The sequence below is a fragment of the Myotis daubentonii genome, chromosome X (assembly GCF_963259705.1).
Source record: "Myotis daubentonii chromosome X, mMyoDau2.1, whole genome shotgun sequence".
Classification (NCBI taxonomy): Eukaryota; Metazoa; Chordata; class Mammalia; order Chiroptera; family Vespertilionidae; genus Myotis; species Myotis daubentonii.
The window spans coordinates 31497623-31520127 of record NC_081861.1 but is presented as its reverse complement, the minus strand read 5'-3'; the positions used below and the strand labels follow the sequence as shown (position 1 = coordinate 31520127).

At 38.3% G+C, this 22505-nt stretch overlaps 1 protein-coding gene across 9 annotated transcripts in view; it reads right to left on the bottom strand.

Annotated features, from left to right (window-relative positions):
• The window catches only part of SMARCA1 (SWI/SNF related, matrix associated, actin dependent regulator of chromatin, subfamily a, member 1), an 86237-nt gene that overhangs the window by 47891 nt on the left and 15841 nt on the right, over nucleotides 1-22505 (bottom strand). For 7 of the 9 annotated variants that reach the window (XM_059680330.1, XM_059680331.1, XM_059680332.1 and 4 more), the window contains 9 exons: nucleotides 19357-19512; nucleotides 17595-17726; nucleotides 17027-17095; nucleotides 12468-12577; nucleotides 9628-9854; nucleotides 8585-8706; nucleotides 5875-5910; nucleotides 4781-4933; nucleotides 501-633 (listed from right to left, as the gene is read on the bottom strand). In XM_059680330.1, the coding sequence (XP_059536313.1) occupies nucleotides 501-633; nucleotides 4781-4933; nucleotides 5875-5910; nucleotides 8585-8706; nucleotides 9628-9854; nucleotides 12468-12577; nucleotides 17027-17095; nucleotides 17595-17726; nucleotides 19357-19512 (1138 nt within the window). The remainder of the gene's footprint in view (nucleotides 1-500; nucleotides 634-4780; nucleotides 4934-5874; nucleotides 5911-8584; nucleotides 8707-9627; nucleotides 9855-12467; nucleotides 12578-17026; nucleotides 17096-17594; nucleotides 17727-19356; nucleotides 19513-22505) is intronic. The other 2 variants (XM_059680333.1, XM_059680329.1) reach the window with 1 other exon arrangement.

The window sequence follows — 22505 nt, the reverse complement described above, 5'->3', positions numbered from 1 at the left end:
CATTTATCCATAAGTAAAGCTTTATAAGAACAAAAATTAGTGAGCTTTAAAGTTATTTTTAATTAACAGCTCTGCAAGTTTTTCTTCTATCATACCTTCTATTTCAACATGAATTTCCTTCTGTAAAATTCAGCTAAAACTCAGGACAGAAACATTTTTTCAAGTACAAACTTCACTTTTTAGATCAAAATTTTCTGTATGGAAAGACACCCTCAAGTACATGTTTTAAAAAAAATTTAACTCAACATTTTGCCTGTCAAAAGACATACCATTGACATTCAGCTATAAGCTATTAATGTTTAACTAGCTTATAGTGAATGCAAGGCTTTAATTTAAGATTTAAATTAGCATTTTGTTTTAAAAAATGACATTTTTTGCCCACTAAGCTTGCAAATTTTGGTCAACTTTCACTAAAAGTAATCTCCTTTAAAGAAAGTTTTTTTGCATATATTTTTGCAAAAAAAAAAAACACACCTAATTAAGTTCATACATAAACATACCTTGTTGTATAACAATTGAGTCAAGTCTCAGTTTTATCTCAGCTCTTTCTACAATCCTTTCTTCAACAGTGTTGTCAGTGATGAGACGGAACACACGTACTGGCTTCTTCTGACCAATACGATGTGCTCGATCCTGATAGAAAAAAAATCTATTATAAGATTTTGGTATTCTAGATAAAAGGTAGTATAGCCACCATCTGCTATAAAATTCTGAAACTAAAGTTAGTTCCTAACCTCTCTATACCTACAAATTTTTTAAAAAGCATGATGACTATAAAAGGTAAAGCCCTACCATATAAACTACCAATTCCACTTCTGGATATTTATCAAAGAAAACGAAAATACTAATTCAAAAAGAAATATGGACCCCTATGTTCATTCCAGCATTATTTACAATAGCCAAGATATGGAAGCAACCTAGGTATCCATCAATAGATTAGATGAGTGGATAGAGATGTGGCATATCTATACTAAAAAAAGGCTAGGTGGCCCTTGTGCCCTCATGTCATCACAAAATGGCCACCCCCATGTGGTCACAAGATGGTTGCCTCCATGTTGTCACAAGATGACCGTCAGAGGAGGGCAGTTGGGGATGATATCAGGCCTGCAGGGGAGGGCAGTTGGGGGCGATCGGGTCAGCAGGGGAGGGCAGTTGGGGGTGATCAGGCCGGCAGGGGGAGCAGTTAGGGGCAATCAGGCAGGTGAGCTGTTAGGATCCAGCAGTCCCGGATTGTGAGAGGGTGCAGGCTGGGCTGAGGAATAGACCCCCAGTGGATGAACTTTGTGCACTGGGCCTCTAGTATCTATCTATTTATCTAATCTAATAATAGAGGAATATGCAAATTTGTCCATTACAGCATGACGTGAAGACTGGATCAGCAGGCTGCGAACCCGCCCTCTGCTGAAGCAGCTGCAAGGCCTGGGGTAGGATAGGATACAATAGGCGCAGGAATGGAAAAGGGAAGGAAACTGCACACAGAAGGGGGTGGCGACTGCAGGAGGGTGGAGCAGGTGCGCCCAGCGAGGGTTGGGGGGTCGCAGGCAGTGAGGAGCAGGGAGCCCCGCCCAGACACGGGAGGAGGGCAGTGGTGGCCATTGGTGGGGAGATGCTCACAGGTCCTGGATGGAGTGGAGGACTGTCCGAGGCCTTCTGGGCAGAGGTGCTCCTGCTTTTGTGGCAGCAGCGCCCAGGCCGTACGGGCCTCAGCCAACCTCGCTGGGCCAGGCGTCCTGGGCAGGGAATGGGAGCAACACAGCGGCAGGGAAGCCGGGGAAGGAGGGATGGTGAACACCTGGCTGGGCTGAGCCCTGGGCTGAGGGTTAATGCCCGCCCCCCAACGGAAGCTTTAAGAAGGGAAGGAGGGAGGGAAGAACTTTATAAAGGAGTCAGTAGAGAGCAGAGTTAAAGAAGGTAAGAGGATGTGTGAGTGAACTCTAGGAGCTATAATGAAAATCAAGTATAGTTGTGTACTGGGTACAGATTTTAAAAGTAAGAGTCAGAAAAGCAAAAAGATAAATGATAGTGAATAATTAGGCAGGTAGATACATATTAAAACAGTGGAAGTAAGTAGAGAAGGATGTGGATGAGAGTGAAAGAGGGAGGGAAGAAAAGTTTTAAAGGGGAGCCAGTAGGGCTTAAAAGGAGAATGGGAAGTGGGAAGAAGGAAGAAATGGGGGAGGTCCAAGGGAGGAAGTGAAGAAAAAAATTAAGGTGGGAAGGAAGGAAAAGGGGAGGGAGAGGAGGGGTAAAGATAAAGGAAAGAAGGAATGTGGGGAGGGAGGGAGGGTAGGAGAGAGATAGGAAGGAGGATGATGGAACAGAACTAGGAAATAAGGAGGAAAGAAAAGTTTACAAATGATGAGTCAGTAGGAAAAAGTGTTACATGAGAGAAAAATTGTGTGACAGGGAGAAGCCAATAAGGAAGTCAAATACAATTATGTGTGAAGGGGGTAAGATTTTTTAAAAAGTTTATAGGGGCAACCAGGCAGGCAGGGGAGGGCAGTTAGGAGGATCAGGCCAGCAGGGAAGGGCAGTTAGGGGGATCAGGCAGGCAGGTGAGCAATTAGGAACCAGAGGTCCCGGATTGTGAGAGGGTGCAGGTCGGGCTGAGGGACCCTCCCCATGCACAAATTTCATGCACCAGGCCTCTAGTATATCTATATCTATATATATCTATCTATATATATGTATCTATATATATCTATATCTATATCTATACCTCTATCTATATAGATGAAATACTCGGCCATAAAAAATGAAGTCCTGCCACTTGCAACAACACAGATGGATCTAGAGGGCATTTTTCTAAGTTAAATGAGTTATAAATACATTCATATATTTCACTTATATGTGAAATCTAAAAAACAAAGCAGAAATAGACTCATAGATACAGAGAACAAACTAATGGTGACAGAGGGGGGATGATCAAGAAGATGAAGACGATTCCACGGCACAAACATTCAGTTATAAAATAAATCACGAGGATATAATATATAGCATAGGTAATATAGTCATCATTACAGCTTTGTGAACTTATCATGCTGGTCACTTCACAGGGTTTACAAATGTTCAACTAGGTTGTATAACTGAGACTAATATAATACTACATGCCAACTATATAAAATTAAAAAAAAAAAACTAGAGAGAGCTAAAAGCTCCTTGACTAAGTTACTAAATAATTTTTAACCCACTAAGTCCAAACACCTTCCACACGAGCAAGGACTTTTAGTAAGGGACAAAGTAGTTAACAAGTGTTGCTATGGTAGCAAAAGTCAGCTTTATCTCATCATCGAACACTTCCTTCTGCTTGCTGAGGCAATTCAGGAATCGGTAGTAGAGTCATAAAAATTAATTGGATACTAATATCCTCACTGTATATTGGTCTAGAATTGGTCCTATGGTTTATAGTTGGTAAAGCTGACAGGTGGCAAGTTCTGATAATATTAAAACATCTATGGCAGTGGTCAGCAAACTCATTAGTCAATAGAGCCAAATATCAACAGTACAACGATTGAAATTTCTTTTGAGAGCCAAATTTTTTAAACTTAAACTATATAGGTAGGTACATTGTTATTAACTTAATTAGGGTACTCCTAAGGCTTAGGAAGAGCCACACTCAAGGGGCCAAAGAGCCGCATGTGGCTCGCAAGTTGCAGTTTGCCGACCACGGACCTAGGGGTAGTGGTTTTTAAAAAACGGAAGCTGCTAGAGCAAATAGGTGAAGGGAGGATGGTAGTTGAGAAAAAATCATCAAAGAAACAAAGTTCAAAACAGCTTTTGTACTAAATATAAAAATACCAGAGTCCAGTTACACCTTCAACACTGAAAGAGAATGCAACATTCCTACACATATTTTAAATTTCAAACTCAAAAATCAGTAAATTGTGAAACAGCAATACTCAAACAATTTTATGGAAATAAAGGTTATCATCAATAAGTTTTCCAGTTCAGTTACACTGTAACTTACTTGGCTTTCTCCTACTTATATCAAGCAGGTAGTTCGGTACCATGCTAAAAGAACAATTATGCCAAAGCATATTGATTTTTAAATGTCCCAATGGTCAGTATTTTCAATTCTCTATCATAAAAGAAAATGAAAGACTTCTAAGCTATGTCTCACTGGCATATGACTTCCAAAGACAGTCAGTTATTCCATAACTTCTTGGGATTTTGAATGAATAGTTCTTTTGAATCTTTTTACTTCTGAAATTATATTTCTATATCTTAAGATTGACAGAAGTTGTAGCTCTAGTTCAATAAATGAAACCATGATGAAAGGTAAGAGAAATAGCTCCCTGAAAAAAAAATTAAGGTAGAATAGTTTCTGATACTGACAAAGGTTTTCCTGAAATATTTTCCTTTGTTACCTTCTTACCCAAAATGTTTTATTACAAAAGTTAAAATCGCACCTCTCCCAATTTTAGTAGTAAGGATTTTAATATATTTAATTGGTAAGCAGAATAATATTAAGAGACGTTTAACCCTCTTCATTAAAACATGCATACGTCCTCTTCAAGACATTTCTTTTTCATGATAAAAAGCTAAAATCAACACACAAATGCTATAGTTGGATTTGGGTATGTTTGTTTTCATTTCCTTTTGTTTGTTTTTGCAGTTAGCACAATTGAAATATTGTTTATTTTCCGGGAGAATCTATTTTAGCATCTATAAAAACTTGCCAAAATTGTTATCCTTTTATCATAAATTGTCTTTGTGCTATATAAATGACAATAGTATTCTGAGCGAAGAAAAATTTCTGACATCATTAAAGATTACTAACCATAGCTTGCAGATCAACCTGTGGATTCCAGTCTGAATCATATAGTATAACCACATCAGCACTGGCCAAGTTAATTCCGAGACCTCCAGCCCTGGTACTCAGCATAAAGATGAATTTGCTGCTATTAGGAGCATTAAATGCCTCTATTGCTTCCTTTTTTAAAAATTTACACAGGAGATGGAAGAAAAAGAGAGAAAATCAGATTATATTACCTTAAAATATAATTTTAAAATGCAGACTCAAAACCCCACTTCATAATATTCTCCCACCTTCTAAAATATTTAAACATTTAGCTGTCTATATACTGTACTGTGTGAGTTGCTGTAGGAAATATATTGCATAAAGTGCCTAATCTTTATAAGAGTACATCAATAGAGTCAAACTTAGAACACTCATATAAATAAATTTAACTAAGCAAGTGATAAATCATTTGAATTATTAAAACAATAATAGTGAAAATGTTTTAACTAAGTGAGAGCTGACATATATCTAGGGGACAAAATGTCAGATATGTCAACTTCATTCCCATTAGTCTATGATGAATTAATAAGGAAGGTATAGTTTAGGAGATCAGCCAAGAAAGAAAAAGTTTTAGAAATGGGAATGAGAGCAACAGATATAGGGGAAGGTAAGTAGATTTATTTCGATATGGTGAAAAGGGGCAAACAGAGATGTAATGAGGAAAATCAGGAAGGTATTCAAGGGATATATAGTAAAGAGTCTTAAAAATTAATGGAATGTTAATATCCTTACTATATAAAGATCTCATACAAATTAATTAGAAAAAAAACGACTAAGACCCCAAAAGAAAAAAATGAGCCAAAAAAAAACAAAAAACAGACAATACACAGAAGAACAATCACAAATGGCTAATAAACACAAGAGTAATGTTCAATCCACCAGTAATCAAATAAATACAAATTAAAATATAATACCATTGTTTGAAGATTAAAAAAAAATGATAATACTCAATGTTGACGAAGGGGGCGGTGAGACGGGCACTCTCATACATTGCTGCTGGGAGTGTAAATTGGTACAACCTTTCTGGAAAGCAATTTGGCAATATGCATCAAGAGTCTTAAAAATATTCATACCCTTTGACCCAGTAATTCCACTTCTAGGAAATTATCCTAAGGAAATAATCAGAGACGTGCACAAAGATTTATGTATAAGGACTTTTACTTTACCATTATTTATAAATAGTGAAAAATTTGAAACGACCTAAATGATCAACAATAGGGGGATAAATTATTCATAGTACATCCATAAGATGAAATATTACACTAAAATTATTTTTACAATGACTTTTTTACTGATACAGGAAAGTACAATTTGATGTTGAGTAAAAAGTATCAGGATACTGAACTTTATATATAATGTACATAGTATATCAATTATAATCTTTTAATGTATATTCTATATATACACTTATATTTATATACTTAATATATACATGACTATATACATTGAAAGATTGGCCAGAAATACTTTTCCAAATTTCCTTCAGCAATCAAATATTACTATTATAATCACAAAATATAGGCAGTTACACTTTTCATGAATGGAATGGCATGGTCAAAAGTTGCAGGCAGAAAAGGTGACTCCCACTGCCAGTCAGTATAGCATGTAGAGAGGGCAGTATAGAAAGCAGCATGGTGTAGTGAGAGGCAATCTGGTGTAGAGGAAATAGCAAAAACCTGGGCGTGAATCATAACTCTACCATTTATTACATATGTGGATCTGAGCAAGCATTTAACCTCTCTGAGACACAGTTTCAAGTACAGAAAATTTTACCAATACTTCATTGGGTTGCTGGAAGAATTCAATTGGAACTATAAGTTGCCTAGCTTATAGTAGTAGTTGCTTGACAAATGTTAGTCCCTTTCCCTATAAAAGTGACGATGCCAATTAAGTGTAAGTTACAGGAACTGAGTCTGAGGATGACCAAAGACTTAGGTGAATTTAACTGTATCAATGGAGAAAGGGTCAATCTGTAAGCTGTTGAGAAAGAATTCTTTATTATCAGCTGAGAAATGATTAAATAAGGAATCAAATATGGTCTTCCCCTTATTGGGAAAATAATAAAAAATGATTGAAATGATTGTGTGGACAACATAATGGAAAAGCAGGGCATTTCCAAAAAATAAAAAATGATCAGCTCTGACTTTGCTGTATCTAAAGTCAATACATGCAATTTAAAGCCTCTGGAGGGACAACAGTATTTGAAATGTTAAGAAAACCGAAGAATTTTGGGCATAATTTGGTAACATCTACTATGTTTATGAGGAGGGAGATCAGCTAGAAATGCATATTGGCTAGTTTAAGTCAGAAAGCATCTACCCTTCGGCCTTAGTATCATCTTTATTCCAGGAAGAAGGGTCATCATGAATGGTACTATATGGTCTACGGTTAGGGTGAATTTGGAGAAACCCATTCTCAAGAATAAATCAGCAAAAGCCCAATAAACCTTCAAGTTACCATTTTAGAAAGAGTAAAATACTATAGAGCAGGGGACAGTGTAAGCTTTCAAATGTCCCACCATTGTAAATGTTACTGCAAGTGTTTCCCCAAAGTGGGCAGCAGGTAAACCCTTAATATGAAAAGGACCTGTATATCTAGCCTATGCTCCAGCCAGGCTTAAATGCAACATACAAGGGACAGAGGGGCCGCCACAGCTATGGAGGGAGAAGGCCATGTGCTGAGTCTTTGTGACCTGAGAAGGGACCCCAAAGTTGAGAGGCAAAAAGGATTGTGTGCAATTTCATGACATGCGCTATAAACTGCACCACACAATTTAAAAACTGCATTCATACCTATTATATCCAATGGTCCTCACAACGTTGTCAGATAAAAGAAGCCTAGGTATTAATATTACCCTTATAATACAGTTAAAGATACTGAGGCTCAGAGAATTAAATGGCTTGCACACACTACAAAGTGGTGGAGTTGGTGCTAAAATTCAGGTCTTCTGAAACCAAGTTCAATGCATTTTCCACTATACCATGAAATCACGATCTTTGCCCAGAGCATGAGTACAGACTTAAAACAGAGGCCAAAGACAGAGTCCTGAAGGATCACAGAAAAGAGAAGATAAATTAGCAAAGCTCTCCCAAAAAGTGCTTTAAAAGGTTTAAAATACATTAGACCCATGACATTCGTGAGGAATAATCTAAGACCTAGAAGAATTTCCAAATATGAGAAAAATACTAGGTGCTAAGTAGGCTTCCTCACTAACTAAATGACTATTTTCTGCACACCAAACTTTTAGTATTCCAAGATCCAAATGTATGATCAGCACCTATACCTATGTTATCCCATTTCACTTTCACAAAATCTCTGTAAGATTGAGATTATTCCCTTTACAAATTACTATGTTTCTTGAGTCTTTAGGGTTGGTCATAAAGTGGAAAAATCTCAATGTTAAACTCCACGAATGGTGAGGGTCTACTGTAGGAGGCAAATCAGTAAAAGAAAATGACATAAAATCAGAGGTCAAAGAATTAGTTGAGAAACAGTTAGTAATCAAAAGGTCAGAGATAGCAGTGGTTAGAGGAGGTAAAGATGCAATAGTGTAATATCCTTTAGATAAGTGAAAATGTCTTTGAAGACCTTGAAAAGAATGATTGGTAAAGAATCAGTATAATGGAAGCAAAAACTGGAAATCTCAGAGAGAGAGGAGTGGCAGTGAGAAATTCAATGCATGTAGCTACAAAAAAGGTCAAAGTTCAAAACTCCTTAATGATGAAAACATCGCTTAATTTAACTCTAAATTTTGAAGTCTTCATTTTATTTTCTCATCCTTACCTCTCTTTCTTCATGTGGGGTTTGTCCATCCAATCGACAATACTCATAACCACGCCACATACAATAATCCTCCAAAATGTCCAGCAAGCGAATCATCTGGCTAAAAATGAGAACCCTTGAACCTAAAACATTTTACCAAAAAAACCAAGTTATTCAGCTTGTGTAAAACTAGCCTGAAAGTTACAAAAATAACAGTAAGCATCATATGAAATATAAATATGTAGCACATGAACATTCTACTAAACACACACACTTACACACATACACACCTTCAAGGCATGCTATACATTTGTTGAGGTGATCTAGTAAAATCTGACTTTACTCTGTCCTGAGGCTGAGCAATGGGTCCACACAATCTTTCACTGGAATACTGCCAAGAATCTTCTCACCTCTTCCCTCTAGTCTGTTCTTCTTAGTAGATTCCCCCATACTGCTTCCAACGTTCTCTTCCAAAAATACAAGTCTGATTGTATCACTTACCACAGCCAAGTCTTCTCTGAACTGCCCTGCAACCCACCCTGCCTTCAAATAAGCACAAATTCCTTAAAGCATGTTTTAAAAGGCCTTTTGTAACATGGCCCCATCAATCTTCCCAGATTCATTACTGCCACTCTACCCCAAATACCATAAGCTCCACATTCCCTTCTTTCACACCTGTCTTCATTACTCTGGAAAACCCTTCCCCTCCTTTTCCAGTGGGTTACTTCTATACATTTTCCAGGACGCACCTCAAATGTCATCTCTGTGACCACTTCCCCAACTCCCAGTTTCTCAACAAATCACAGCACTTATCACAATGAACTCCAACTATTACTCCTCACCACACTGTGAGCTTCTCCAAGGCAAAGAGTATTTTGTGTGTCTATGCATCTTTTTATACCCAGCCTATAGGACAATTCCTGGCAAATAGTAAGTACTCAACAATGTTTCCTGACCGAATGAATGAATGAATGAATGAATGAATAATGAGTGATTCTGCAAAATGTTATTCATATATAAGTCATTAATATTATTTCATGTTAATAGAAAGACCTGTAACTCACCCTGTTCTTTGAGTTTGGCCAACAGTTTATCAAGAACTACCATTTTACCACTGTTGTTGACAATGTGCTCATCAGTAGTATAAGGTGGACCAGGTTCAGCACCATCAAACAGGTAAGGATGATTGCAACACTTTCGTAGCTGCATCAGAATGTTTAAGAGTCGCATCTTGTCCATCTTGCCAGCAGAGTTCAAAACATCAATATCTTTCATCAGGATTTTTGTATACCTAAAATTTTAAAATATAATTAATCACTGATTATTAGAAAGGTTTAATGCCATCAAAAACATCACTTGCAAGAACAATTTAGACTCCTATTTAAAGACTAGAGGCCCAGTGCACAAAAACTTGTGCACTCGGGGGGGTCCCTCAGTCCGGCCTGTGCCCTCTCGCAGTCTGGGACCCCTCAGGCGATGACCACCTGCTGGCTTAGGCCCGCTCCCTGAGGGATTGAGCCTAAGCTGGCAGTCAGACATCCCTCTGGCAGCCCGGGAGCCCTAGGGGGCTGCCCACTAGCCAGCGGGGAGCAGGCCTAAGCTGCAGTCAGACATCCTTAGCGCTGCTGAGGAGGCAGGAGAGGCTCCCACCACCACCGCTGTACTGGCAGCCATCAGCCTGGCTTGTGGCTGAGCAGAGCTCCCCCTGTGGGAGCGCACTGACCACCCGGGGGCAGCTCCTGCATTGAGCATCTGCCCCCGGGTGGTCAGTGTGTGTCATAGTGACCAGTCAATCCCAGTCATTCTGCTGTTAGGGTGAATTTGCATATTACCCTTTTATTACATAGGATAGAGGCCTGGTGAATGGGTGGGGACCGGCTGGTTTGCCCTGAAGGGTGTTCTGGGTCAGGGTGGGGGTCCTGCTGGAGTGCCTGGCCAGCCTGGGTGAGGGGCTGAGGGCCGTTATCAGGCTGGCCACCTTCTTCAGGGTGGGGGGTCCTGTTGGGGTGCCTGGCCAGTCTGGGTGAGGGGCTGAGGGCTGTTTTCAGGCTGGCCACACCACCTTAGGGTGGGGGGTCCTGCTGGGGTGCCTGGCCAGTCTGGGTGAGGGGCTGATGGCTGTTTGCAGGCTGGCCAAGCCCCCTAGCGGGGACCCTCACCCCATGAGGGTGTGGCAATCCTGGGTGAGGAGCTGATGGCTATTTGCAGGTTGGTCACGGCCCCCAGCCACCCAAGCTCCCAGTGGAGGCTAGCTGGAAGCAGGTATCTGGGATTTATTTATCTTCTATAATTGAAATTTTGTTGCCTGAGCAGAGGCCACAGCCTGCAGGCGGGAAGCTTGGCTTCCTCCATTGCCAAGCCTCCTGCTTGCTCCAGCTCTGTGGCTGCCGGCCACCATCTTGGTTGGGTTAATTTGCATATAGTCACTCTGATTGGCTGGTGGGAGTGGCTTGGGCGTGGCAGAGGTGCAGTCAATTTGCATTTTTCTCTTTTATTAGATTAGATAAATAAGATTTGAGTCTGGCTGGAGTGCCTCAATGGTTGAGCATCGATTCATGAACCAGGAGGTCACAGTTCAATTCCCAGCACATGACTGGGTTTCAAACTCAGTCCCCAGGAGGAGGCATACAAGAGGCAGCCAATCAATGACTCTCTCTCATCATTGATGTTTCTATTTCTCTCTCCCTCTCCCTTCCTCCCTAAAATCAATAAAAAAAATACATTTAAAAATGATAAAAATTTGATAGTAAATCTGATCAGCAAAACCAAGAAAGTAATAAAGGCTGAAACATTTTAACTTGTCTGTTGCCTATTAACCTATTCCTCTGCTTTTTCCATTACTAGAAATTACAATCAGCTGATAACTATTCAAATAACTATATCTGATAATTTTTCAATACACAATCACTATTTCTTATATTTCTCTTCCCAGGTCATTTTTTTTCTGATCCTATAAACATTTTTCATTTTCTTTTCTAGACCTTCATGCAGGCAAAAATAGGCCAATGTATTTACCTGAATGGTAAGAATATTTAATTATAATAAGAGCCAACCTGCACTGAATAAAAGTGCCAAATAGCAAGTCACGGGCTTTATATGAATCATCTTGTTAAATCTTCATAAAAACCCTGAAATTTGTACTAGTATCACCCGCATTTTACAGACTGAAATTCAAGCAGCTGAGAGCAGTGAAACAACTTACTCAGAGCTACTGGAAGGAATAAAGCCAGAGTTTGATCTTATGTCTGAGTCCAGAAAAACATATTCTTCACAACTACCTTAAACTGGTTTCAATAACAGAGAAGTCATTATATGTCATAAATGATCTAATTTTATTTATATAAGCATCATACTGTTTCTCTTAGCAGCATTATTACACTATTAACATGTCTAATTTATGATTCCTTGTGACTCCTCTTTTGTCAATTTCCTGCTTTGTTTGTATTTATAAAACCATTTGAGCTTCTATTTTTATAATATACATAACCACCCATCTCATTATTACTGATTGTTATTATAGTTATGTCTATTTCCGCTGATGGAAAAAATAGCAAATGTGTCCATGACATTATCCTCTTTAACCCTAATATCATCTTGATAAGCTAAGTATTATTATCCCCATTTTAGAGAAGGGAAACTGAGGTGACATAACTTGCCCAAGCTAAATAGCTCTTAAGAGGAAAAGCTCGGGATTCAAACACAAGTTTATAGACTCCAAAGCCAACGCTCTTTCCCAATGGCTAAATGAAATACTCACCAATTTTCCACTGAAATATGTGAGCTACTTAACTTGCCATTGAAACATACAATGTAATTTTTGAACTAAAGGCGTAACTGAACCACTTCAAAGCTAATTTTTAATAACTCCTTACACATAAATTCTAATAAAAATAAAATAGCTCACCATTCTCGTTGCATTTTACTCAGTCCCAAGTAAATCTTTATTTCCTTTTTAGGAGGCAGGCTCTTCTCTACATCAGTTTTTATACGACGTAACAAAAATGGTTTTAAAACCTAAAAAGTTACAGTTTTTATAAAAGTTTATCAAAATTTCATATATAAACCTAAATTACACATGCATAATGTGATGGCACAAAATACAACAAAAATTAAGACTAGATTATTGGATAGGTAAAAAGGAGCCTTTAAAAATCTGTCATATAAGATTTTTAAACCTGAGAAGAAATCAATTTGGAGTCTCTAAAAGTGAAATAAAAATTCAGGCAACTCCAAAATGGTTAAATATATGAATGAGGAGAAAATGGTCCAATGATAAGGAAGATATAAGTGAACAGAGAAAAAAAGATGAAATAATGAGTGTATGCTTGCAAGGCAGATTCTATCACAATGAAATAATAGTGCTACCACCTATAGCAGTGATGGCGAACCTTTTGAGTTCAGTGTGTCAGCATTTTGAAAAACCCTAACTTAACTCTGGTGCCGTGTCACATATAGAAATTTTTTTATATTTTCAACCATAGTAAAACAAAGACTTATATTTTTGATATTTATTTTATATATTTAAATGCCATTTAACAAAGAAAAGTCAACCAAAAAAATGAGTTCGCGTGTCACCTCTGACACGCGTGTCATAGGTTCGCCATCACTGATCTTATAGAGTACCTGCAATGTGTCAGACACTGCACCATGAACTTCACACTAGTATTGAATCTTTACAGTAAATCTTTTAGGGAAATGTGATTATTTTAATTTTTAAAATATCACCAAAGTTACTTGACTAATGAGTGGTAGAAGCAGAATTCAAACCCAGATCAAGTTAATTCTACAATCAGTTCAGTCTCTGGTTAGCTGTCATGAGCTGGTCAAGTTCCTTAACTCTTCCAAGCCTGTTTCCTCATCCATTCATCCAAATATATATATATATATTTATATTTATATTTATACACACACACATATATATGTGTGTGTGTGTGTGTATATATATATATATATATGTATGTATATATATATATATATGGCAAGCATTTTTAAATGGGGATAATGATACCTATTTCTAAGCTGATGTGACAATTTGTGGTAGTACATGTGTAAAACTTAACCACAGCAGACATTACTAAACTATCACTATTATTATTAGAGATCAATGGGAGATAAGGAAAAGGGAGAAGTAAAAGCGGATTTCTGGTTTTTGATTTGGGCCTCTTAAATTTGTCTAAGGGATATTCTTTTTCTAAATTTATCTTTATTGTTGAAAGTATTACAGACGTCCCCTTTTTTTCCCCATTGACCTCCTCTACCCCCCTCAGGCCTTTCACCACCCTCTTGTCTGTGTCCATGGGTTATGCATATATGCATACAAATTCTTTGGTTAATCTCTCCCCACCTACCCCTGCCTTCCCTCTGAGATTAATCAATCTGTTCCATACTTCGATGTCTCTGGATTTATTTTGTTCATCAGTTTATTTTGTTTATTAGGTTCCACATGAGTGAGATCATGTGGGGGATTCTTAAGAGTTTAAACTGCCTGTACAATATTTATGCAGAAGACTTAGAAGGCAATGGGATATGTAAGTCTAGAGCTTAGGACAGAGATATAGAGAGATAAAATTGAGAGTTACAGGTGATAGCTGAAACTATAGGAATGTATCCCCAGGGAGAACATGTATGCATAACCCATGGACGCAGACAGTAGTGTGGTGAAGGCCTGGGGGTGTGTGGGATAGAGGGGGTCATGGGGAAAAAGGGGGACATCTGTAATACTTTCCACAATAATGAAAAAAAAGAAAGTCAAATACAAAGCCCTACAAAACACTAAATTTGGGGGAATGGACAGAGAAAGAAAAGCCCATAAAGGGGACTGAGAGGAGCAAAGAGGTAAAAGAAGAGAAAATGCATCCTGTACCCTAGAAATCAAGCAGGTAAGAGTTTCAAGCAGGAACGATGGCCAGCTGTGCTAAATAGTACAGAGAAGCCAAGATACTGACCAAAAGGTATACCCTAAATAGAGCAACTTAAAAAAATCACTGAAGACCTGTGAGATAAATTTCAGTTGTATGGAATGGATAGAATCCAGTGGTCAGTGGATCCAGGAGCGAATAAGGCCCACTAGAGACAGAATACCCTGTCCCTAGATCTGTCCAAGTTTGACATCTGAGGCCCAACTGCACTACGACTTGTATGACAAGATTCTTGGAAGATTTGTCTTCTATTCCTCTTCTGCATTCTTACAATAAATGCCCCCATTACTTAAGTTAATTTGTTCTGTTTTACTCTGAACAAATATTTATAGCATGAGAACTGTTGGGGATTCAAGTCAACGAATGTTTAATGAGCAGTTACTATGGCTCAGGCACACAGGGCTAATGTGATGGAAAACAGACAGGGTTTCTGCCACATGAAACTTATATATGGGGAGAAGGGGGGTGGACAATACGTTTTTGTTTTTATTTTTTAATTTGTAAAGAAGGTTTGAGATTCTCAGTTAAAACAACAGACCAAAAAAATAGCAAACATGCATCTGCATCCACTTCCACACAAAACTTCAATAAGACAATTTTAAAAAAAAATTTAGAACTGTACATAAAAATAAGAGTGAAGCCCTAGCCTATTTGGCTCAGTGGATAGAGCGTAGGCCTGCGGACAGAAGGGTCCCAGGTTTGATTCCAGTCAAGGGAATCACATGCCCAGGTTGTTGGCTCGATCCCCAGTAGGGGGCGTGCAGGAGGAAGAGATGCAATGATTCTCTCTCATCATTGATGTTTCTACCTCTCCCTCTTCTTTCTTCTCTAAAATCAAGAGTGAATAGGAGCCCTGGCTGGTTTGGCTCAGTGAATAGAGCATCAGCCTGCAGACTGAAGGGTCCCAGGTTCAATTCCAGTCAAGGGCACATGCCTGGGTTGTGGGCTTGATCCCCAGTGGGGGACGTGCAGGAGGCAACCAATTGATGACTCTCATCACTGATGTTTCTATCTCTCTTTCCCTCTCCCTTCCTCTTTGAAATCAATAAAGATATATTTTTTAAAAAGAAACGTTTTAATAAAAATTCCGTAACTTAATTTAAAAAAAGAGTGAATAAGAGATTAGGTAGCAGGGATGGAGAGGATAAACAACTCTTTCAAGAAGCTTAGATATCAAGAGTGGAAAAAAAAACTAATCACTGAGAGGGACACAATGTTGAGGGGGTACTGTTCTGTATGTGTGAGGGTGGTTAGCATAGTGTAGATTTGTGTTTAATAAAGGAGATAACCTGAGAATGTTATGGGAAACAAGCCAACATGGAGGGAGAGGTAGAAAATTCAGTCAGTAAAAAAGGATACATCATGGGGAAAATTCCATAGGAAACAGGAAGACATGAGATCCATGGTTCACATAGGAAGAATTAAGCACTGCCCAGAGAAACAACATCTGTTCCACTCAGACAGAAGGTAACACACATCAGATACCCTTGGAAGATGGATATCCTTAAAGGAGTTCCTACCCTAATAACTTCTATTTTCTCTTTGAGAAAGGAATATTGTTACTTGCTGCGAAAGGAGGGGGGCACGGAATACCTGGGATAAAAGTCTTGGGGAGGTGTGAAATGACTGTTATAGAAAATGGGAAAGAATGCTGTACAAGGCCATGGTGACGAATCACTAGCCTCCTCAAATTCCAGCTTACGTTAGGGAACATGAAATCGTGGTTCCAGGCTGTACAGTTGTATAATCTTCTTATCGGTGTCAAGCAGCCCCAGTACAGAGTGGGTCACTCTGCTAATAAGTGGTAGAAGCAGAATTTACACCCCAAGACAGACACACAGTTACATTATTCCAGTTTAGGGCTTTCAGGTCAGAAATGAAAGATCAAGAGAACAAGTGAGTTTGGGAGTATCCACAAAAGAGTGGTCCAAGTGTTAGAAAATGGGCTCATCGCTTGGTGCAGAAAAAAAGTAACCACAGAAATAGGCTGATGGATGAAGAGAAAAAGCAGGAGTCCAGGACTGGAGGTCTCTGTAAGGTAACAAAATAAGTACAAAAGGAGTTACATGAGTGAAAGTATTAGAAGAATATGAGAAGTTATCAAAGAACGTAAAATTGGTGTTCAATAAATATGAGGGAGTCACCTGGTGATGAGCAGATGATGAGAAGAAAATGGGTAGCACCATGAGCCTCAAAGGAAGAATTCTGTACATAAGTGGAGAAGCAGTGGCTTAGAACTGGCATTGGCGAACTAGAATACTGATGTGCTCTTGAGGACCTGTGGAGCGTGTAGAGTGAACAGTCTCTACTGGAGTGGACCACATTATCCATTGGGGAGAGCAGAAGCAAAAAAACTATTCCACAGAGAGGCTGAGGAAACAGTAAAGTTTGTTTCCCAAAGAGGCTGTCAGGAAGGTTGAGAGGAAGAAGTGGTGAGACTGAGTCAAGAGGCAAACCCACAGTCCAAACAGATTCTATGGCAGTTTGTTTCTTGGCTTGCTAATCTCTACTTAATTACTAAATTTTCTTATCTGCTATTACTCACTGCGTGAAGTCTTTCCACAAGTTTTTGATCACCAAGACAATTTTTAGTGTCAAACCAAGAATCAAAGTCCTGTGGAGGGAAGAAAGTTCTGCAATAAGTGCACAGGTTTGGGGGTTTTTTAAATGTAAACTCAATATTCTATAAATTCTTACACAATTGACATAGCAATAATTCATTTTAAAAGTACTATCAGCCCTAGGTGGATTGGCTCAGTGAATAGATAGAGCATCGGCCTGTGAACTGGAGGGTCCCAGATTCTATTCCAGTCAAGGACACATGCCCAGGTTGTGGTCTCGATCCCCAGTAGGGGGCCTGCAGGAGGCAGTTGTGGCAACAATGTGATATAGGCAAAGTTTAACAGCCAGGATAATCTCAAAGAAAAAAAAAACTATTTCTCTAAATATCCCCATTTGAAAAATTTGTACTTAAGAGCTCTTTTCTGAGAAAACCGAAACACACAGATAAAGAATTAGAAAGAAAAAAGAATTATAAATTTCAATCTATGCTTTAAAAACATATGCCTGCGAACGTAAGAAAAATATACTCGAAACATATGACTTAAACTTACCTCTGCAGAATTAAAGGCATCAGGCAATAAAAAGTTGAGTAAGGCCCAGAGTTCATGCAGGTTATTCTGCAAAGGTGTTCCAGTTAGGAGCAAGCGGTTAGTTGACTTAAATTCACGAACAATCTCTGAAAGCTAGAGAAATAATAGTTATGTTAACATTGTTTTATTTATTAGAATACTCAATATTCAGTCCTTTATCCAACCAATACAGTTTTTGAATACAATAAAACTTAGCCCTATCTGTTTTGGCTCAGTAGTTAGAGCGTCGGCCTGGGGACTGAAGGGTCCCAGGTTCGATTCTGGTCAAGAGCACATGCCCACCGAAACTGGTTTGGCTCAGTGGATAGAGCGTCGGCCTGCGGACTGAAGGGTCCCAGGTTCAATTCCGGTCAGGGGCATGTACCTGGGTTGCAGGCACATCCCCAGTGGGAGATGTGCAGGAGGCAGCTGATCGATGTTTCTCTCTCATCGATGTTTCTAACTTTCTATCTCTCTCCCTTCCTCTCTGTAAAAAATCAATAAAATATATTAAAAAAAAAAAAAAAAAAGAGCACATGCCCGGGTTGTGGTCTCGATCCCCAGTAGGGGGCCTGCAGGAGGCAGCCAATCAATGATTCTCTCTCATCATTGATGTTTCTATCTCTCTCTCCCTCTCCCTTCCTCTCTAAAATCACTAAAATATATTTTAAAAATAATAATTAAAAAATAAATCTTAAAAAGGAATTTTCTATGAAAAACATGCTAGTTCAGGTAACATTGCCTCAGTAAAGCAAAACTGAATAAAATATTCTATGCATTTCTACACTTACAAGAATGCAGATTACAGTCATACCTGAGTCCCTTCCCCCACTTCAGAAAAATTATTGTCTCCATTTTGGGATCACAGAAACAGTCAGAACTCTGTGGAATTCAAGCCAGTCACTTTACACAATATCTTCCTCACCCTGTCAATTATGTCATCTACATGCCTAGCCAAGTTCTAACTTGACTTGGTTGCAACTTTTAAGCAGCAGAGTTGAGCCCAATTTCCCTGTTATCTTACATTGACTTTCAAAATATATGGCCACACAAATGAAAGCACAAAAAGTATAAAAGAACAGTAATCTTATCAATAAAAATACACATCTTTAGAATACTCTCAGATAAACAATTATTCCCTAACATGCATCCTTTTTATCTAGTATTAGTTCCAATTTGAAAGGAGTATGATCCACCTAGTCATGGTTTCGCTCCACTTCTGTCCCTGTTTCTCTCAAAGTAGTCCAGTGATCCAAAGAGAGGTTCACCATAATAACTGATGCTTTTCCTACTTTTGGTGGAGTTGAATGCCAAGAAATATAATATATTTTTATGTTAACACCACACTCTAATTCACACAAGTCAGATAATGCCAGGGAATGACTTTTCTAATGAAGATGAATATACATACTAGTAAGATAGCTCCTCAATAAAAATAAATCAACACAAATGACATTTGCACACCAAATATTAACAAAATATCAAAATTATCAGAACAGAGTTAGGCTGCAACAGATATAGCAAATGAACACCCAATTTTCATTACATTAAAAACTGTGCTCAATTTTTCATGTGTTTTGTATTCAATAATTTAAACTCTAAAACTGTTTAAAATACTGATTTTCATTCACATTCCATGAATAAAATCACAATCTTCCTTCAGTTTTTTATTTTGAATATAGAGAAGTAAACAGACATAATAGTAAAAGAAATCTTTAATAAAAAATATTGAGAACTGGCTTACCTTAGATTTTTCATTCTTTATTCTGTGAGCCTCATCAATGACTAGGTAACGCCAATGAAACTTTTTAAATACAGATTTTTCTTTGATCACCATCTCATAAGAAGTAACACAAACATCCCACTCTCCTGGCATCATTTCATCACGAATAAAAGCAGCCTAATGCAAAATAAGATTCCTTATATTAGAGTATGCTGACAAGATTAACACAGAATTAAAGCATCAAGAGAAGGTTACAAATTCTAAGAGACCCTGGGAATCATTTGGACTCATCCATTTTAAAGATAGGAAAACTGAGGCACAAAGATACCTCAGTGTCAATTATTGGGATTCCATGCTAATATATTCATCAATAAAAGGGAAGCAATGGCTCCCCTTAAAAAAGTACAGAATATATCACCAAAAGATTATTAAATTACTAGGCTTTCTCTTCATATCACAAAGGGTCCAAAAGGACATGGGCAAAGTAACTGCTTTCTGAATACCACATCCTTAGCAAGATTTGAGCATTACTAACATGACATAGTTTCAACAAATGGGAATAACTCAGTAAACATGAGAGATTTCAACCCTTTTAGATCTCTAGCAAGGACAGGTCATATATTTGGTTAAGGGTCATAAAAGCCTATTCATGTTTTTGTGAACTTCCTGATGTTGTTATGAGACTATAAATGTGATTTTATAAAGGGGACTTGCTCTATCTTAGTAAGGAGCCTATTTAAAACTATGAGTCTATTTAAAACTATTTTTACATCTTCACAGGCAGTGGCCAACATGGTAGCCAAGTTAACTGACAGCTTTTTAACTTGTATGAACTGAATTCCAGATGAATGGGTCAAAATAAAACCACAGAAGTTAACAGGGAGCAGCAACAACTATTTGGGGAAGGGTTGGTTGATTAGTATTATCTGAAATTACAGTGCATAAACAAAATTAATTGTTCACTGCAAAGTCTTTACTTAATAAATTCACAGTTGTGCACCAAAACACTGTGAATTCACTCGACAAATATTCACTGAGTGCCCACTATGTATAAAAGGATTGCCCAGACTGAAGTAAAGCCTTTATAGAGATCTCAGTTGCACCCTTGGAAGTGGTCAAGCTTAAAAAGTTAATTAAAATATTGGGGAATTGGAAACAAAAATAAAGGGAACCAAGGTGTCAGACCGCATTTTGTCCTGCAAACACCTAATTCTTGTTTGATTTTGTGAAAGACTCAGTTTAATGGTTCCTCCTACTGTTTCATGGAATAGATGCACATTTTTAAATTTACATTAGCTCTGCTTTGAAATTTGTTAACTACTTGAAAGATTTCAATATCTTGACAAAACATTTAAGATCACAAAATCCAAAAGCTCCCACTTTATAGATGGCAAAGTTAAGGCCCTTTAAGATTTACTCAACATCATACAGTCAATAGCAAAGTCAGAACAGATCCCCTGTTTCTATGTCCCTGATCTTTGATGCCCCCAGAGTGGAAAAGAAAAGGGTCAAAAAACCATGTTTGGCAGAATGATCCAGGTTTCTTGGATTATAACTGAAATGTTCATTCAAAGAAACTGTTAAATAATCTTTTTCCTTGAGACATAATTTTGTTTAGGGGACATGACCATAGTGATCTTGATAGTGGGAAGGGCATCTAATAAGAATAGAGTTCACCTTATTAACTATACATACAAGATTTTCTTACAGACCCTGGGAAACTGGAGGATGAAACAAGACTGTGAAAAGATACAATACCTCGATGGGTTCATTACACAGAAAAGAAATACATTTTGAGAACAGACCAAGGACAGGACACGCTTTGATTAGGTTGCTGTGCCAAGACCCTGACCCCCGTCGGGAGTTTATCTCAGAAACTGACCATTCTCTGGCCCCAGGAAATGGGCTGAGTTGTTTGTAATATCATAGAAGATTAGCCACCTTGTTATAGGACAGTGATGGCGAACCTATGACACGCGTGTCAGAGGTGACATGCGAACTCATTTTGGGTGACACGCATCGACAGAAACAAAATATTTCTCTCTCGCAACGGCCAGAGTTGGGCATCACTCGAGTAATATTATTACTCACGTTACTCGTGATCAATAATGCAATTCTAAAACCGGATGTAAACATGTACATAGGTGTTGTGTAGCAGAGATACATAATGAAAACATCCAAGATACATTGTTCCAATATTGACATTAATATAAAAAGGTTAAGAATTGCACTATGAAGAGATTAATCTTTACTCATGACATTTTATTTTTACTCGAGTGACAAAATGCCCAATTCTGGAAACGGCCTCGTTATTGTCAACATGTGCCTCGGGTAAGCTTCCCGTGCGTTCCGGTGCATTCGGCAAAGGGACGCACTTGATCGTTCGTTAGGAGACAGGAGTGGGAGGGTAAGAAGAAAAAGATATACAGTGCAACAGTGCTCGACGAGACATTGTGCGTGTCGGATAATTGATTACAGCACCATATATTTGTTGGTTATACATACTATCTTTGAATTGTTTTGCACCAAGAGTCAGTGCAACAACACTGCAAAAAGTTAATAGGTAAGAAACCTATCAACCTTTTATAAAAAACGCCGTGATTTATATTTATTTATTTTTGCAGCCTTGTGATGAAGAATCAAAAAAATAAAAAAGTTGCCCTGACCGGTTTGGCTCAGTGGACAGAGCGTCAGCCTGTGCACTGAAGGGTCCCAGGTTCGATTCTGGTCAAGGGCATGTACCTTGGTTGCAGGCACATCCCCACTAGGGGGTGTGCAGGAGGCAGCTGATCAATGTTTCTCTCATCGATGTTTCTACTCTCTATCCCTCTCCCTTCCTCTCTGTAAAAAATCAATAAAATATATTTTAAAAATAAAATAAAAAAGCAAGATTGAATGATAAAGGAAGTGGAAGTAGCAGTAGCCGACCCTTTCAAGACATATGAACCGAGATGTACGGGATTGTCGACAGAAACAACAGATCATTGTGCATACTGTGTAATGAAATGGTAGTAAGCAGAACGTGGAATGTAAAGAGACACTTTGAAACTAATCATTGTGAGCTCTTGAAAAAAAGTATTGATGAAAGGAAGGAATACATTTCTAGGCAGCTACACCTCTATAAAAATCAATCAAATTCCATCATTAAATTTGTAAGATGCTCTACAAAT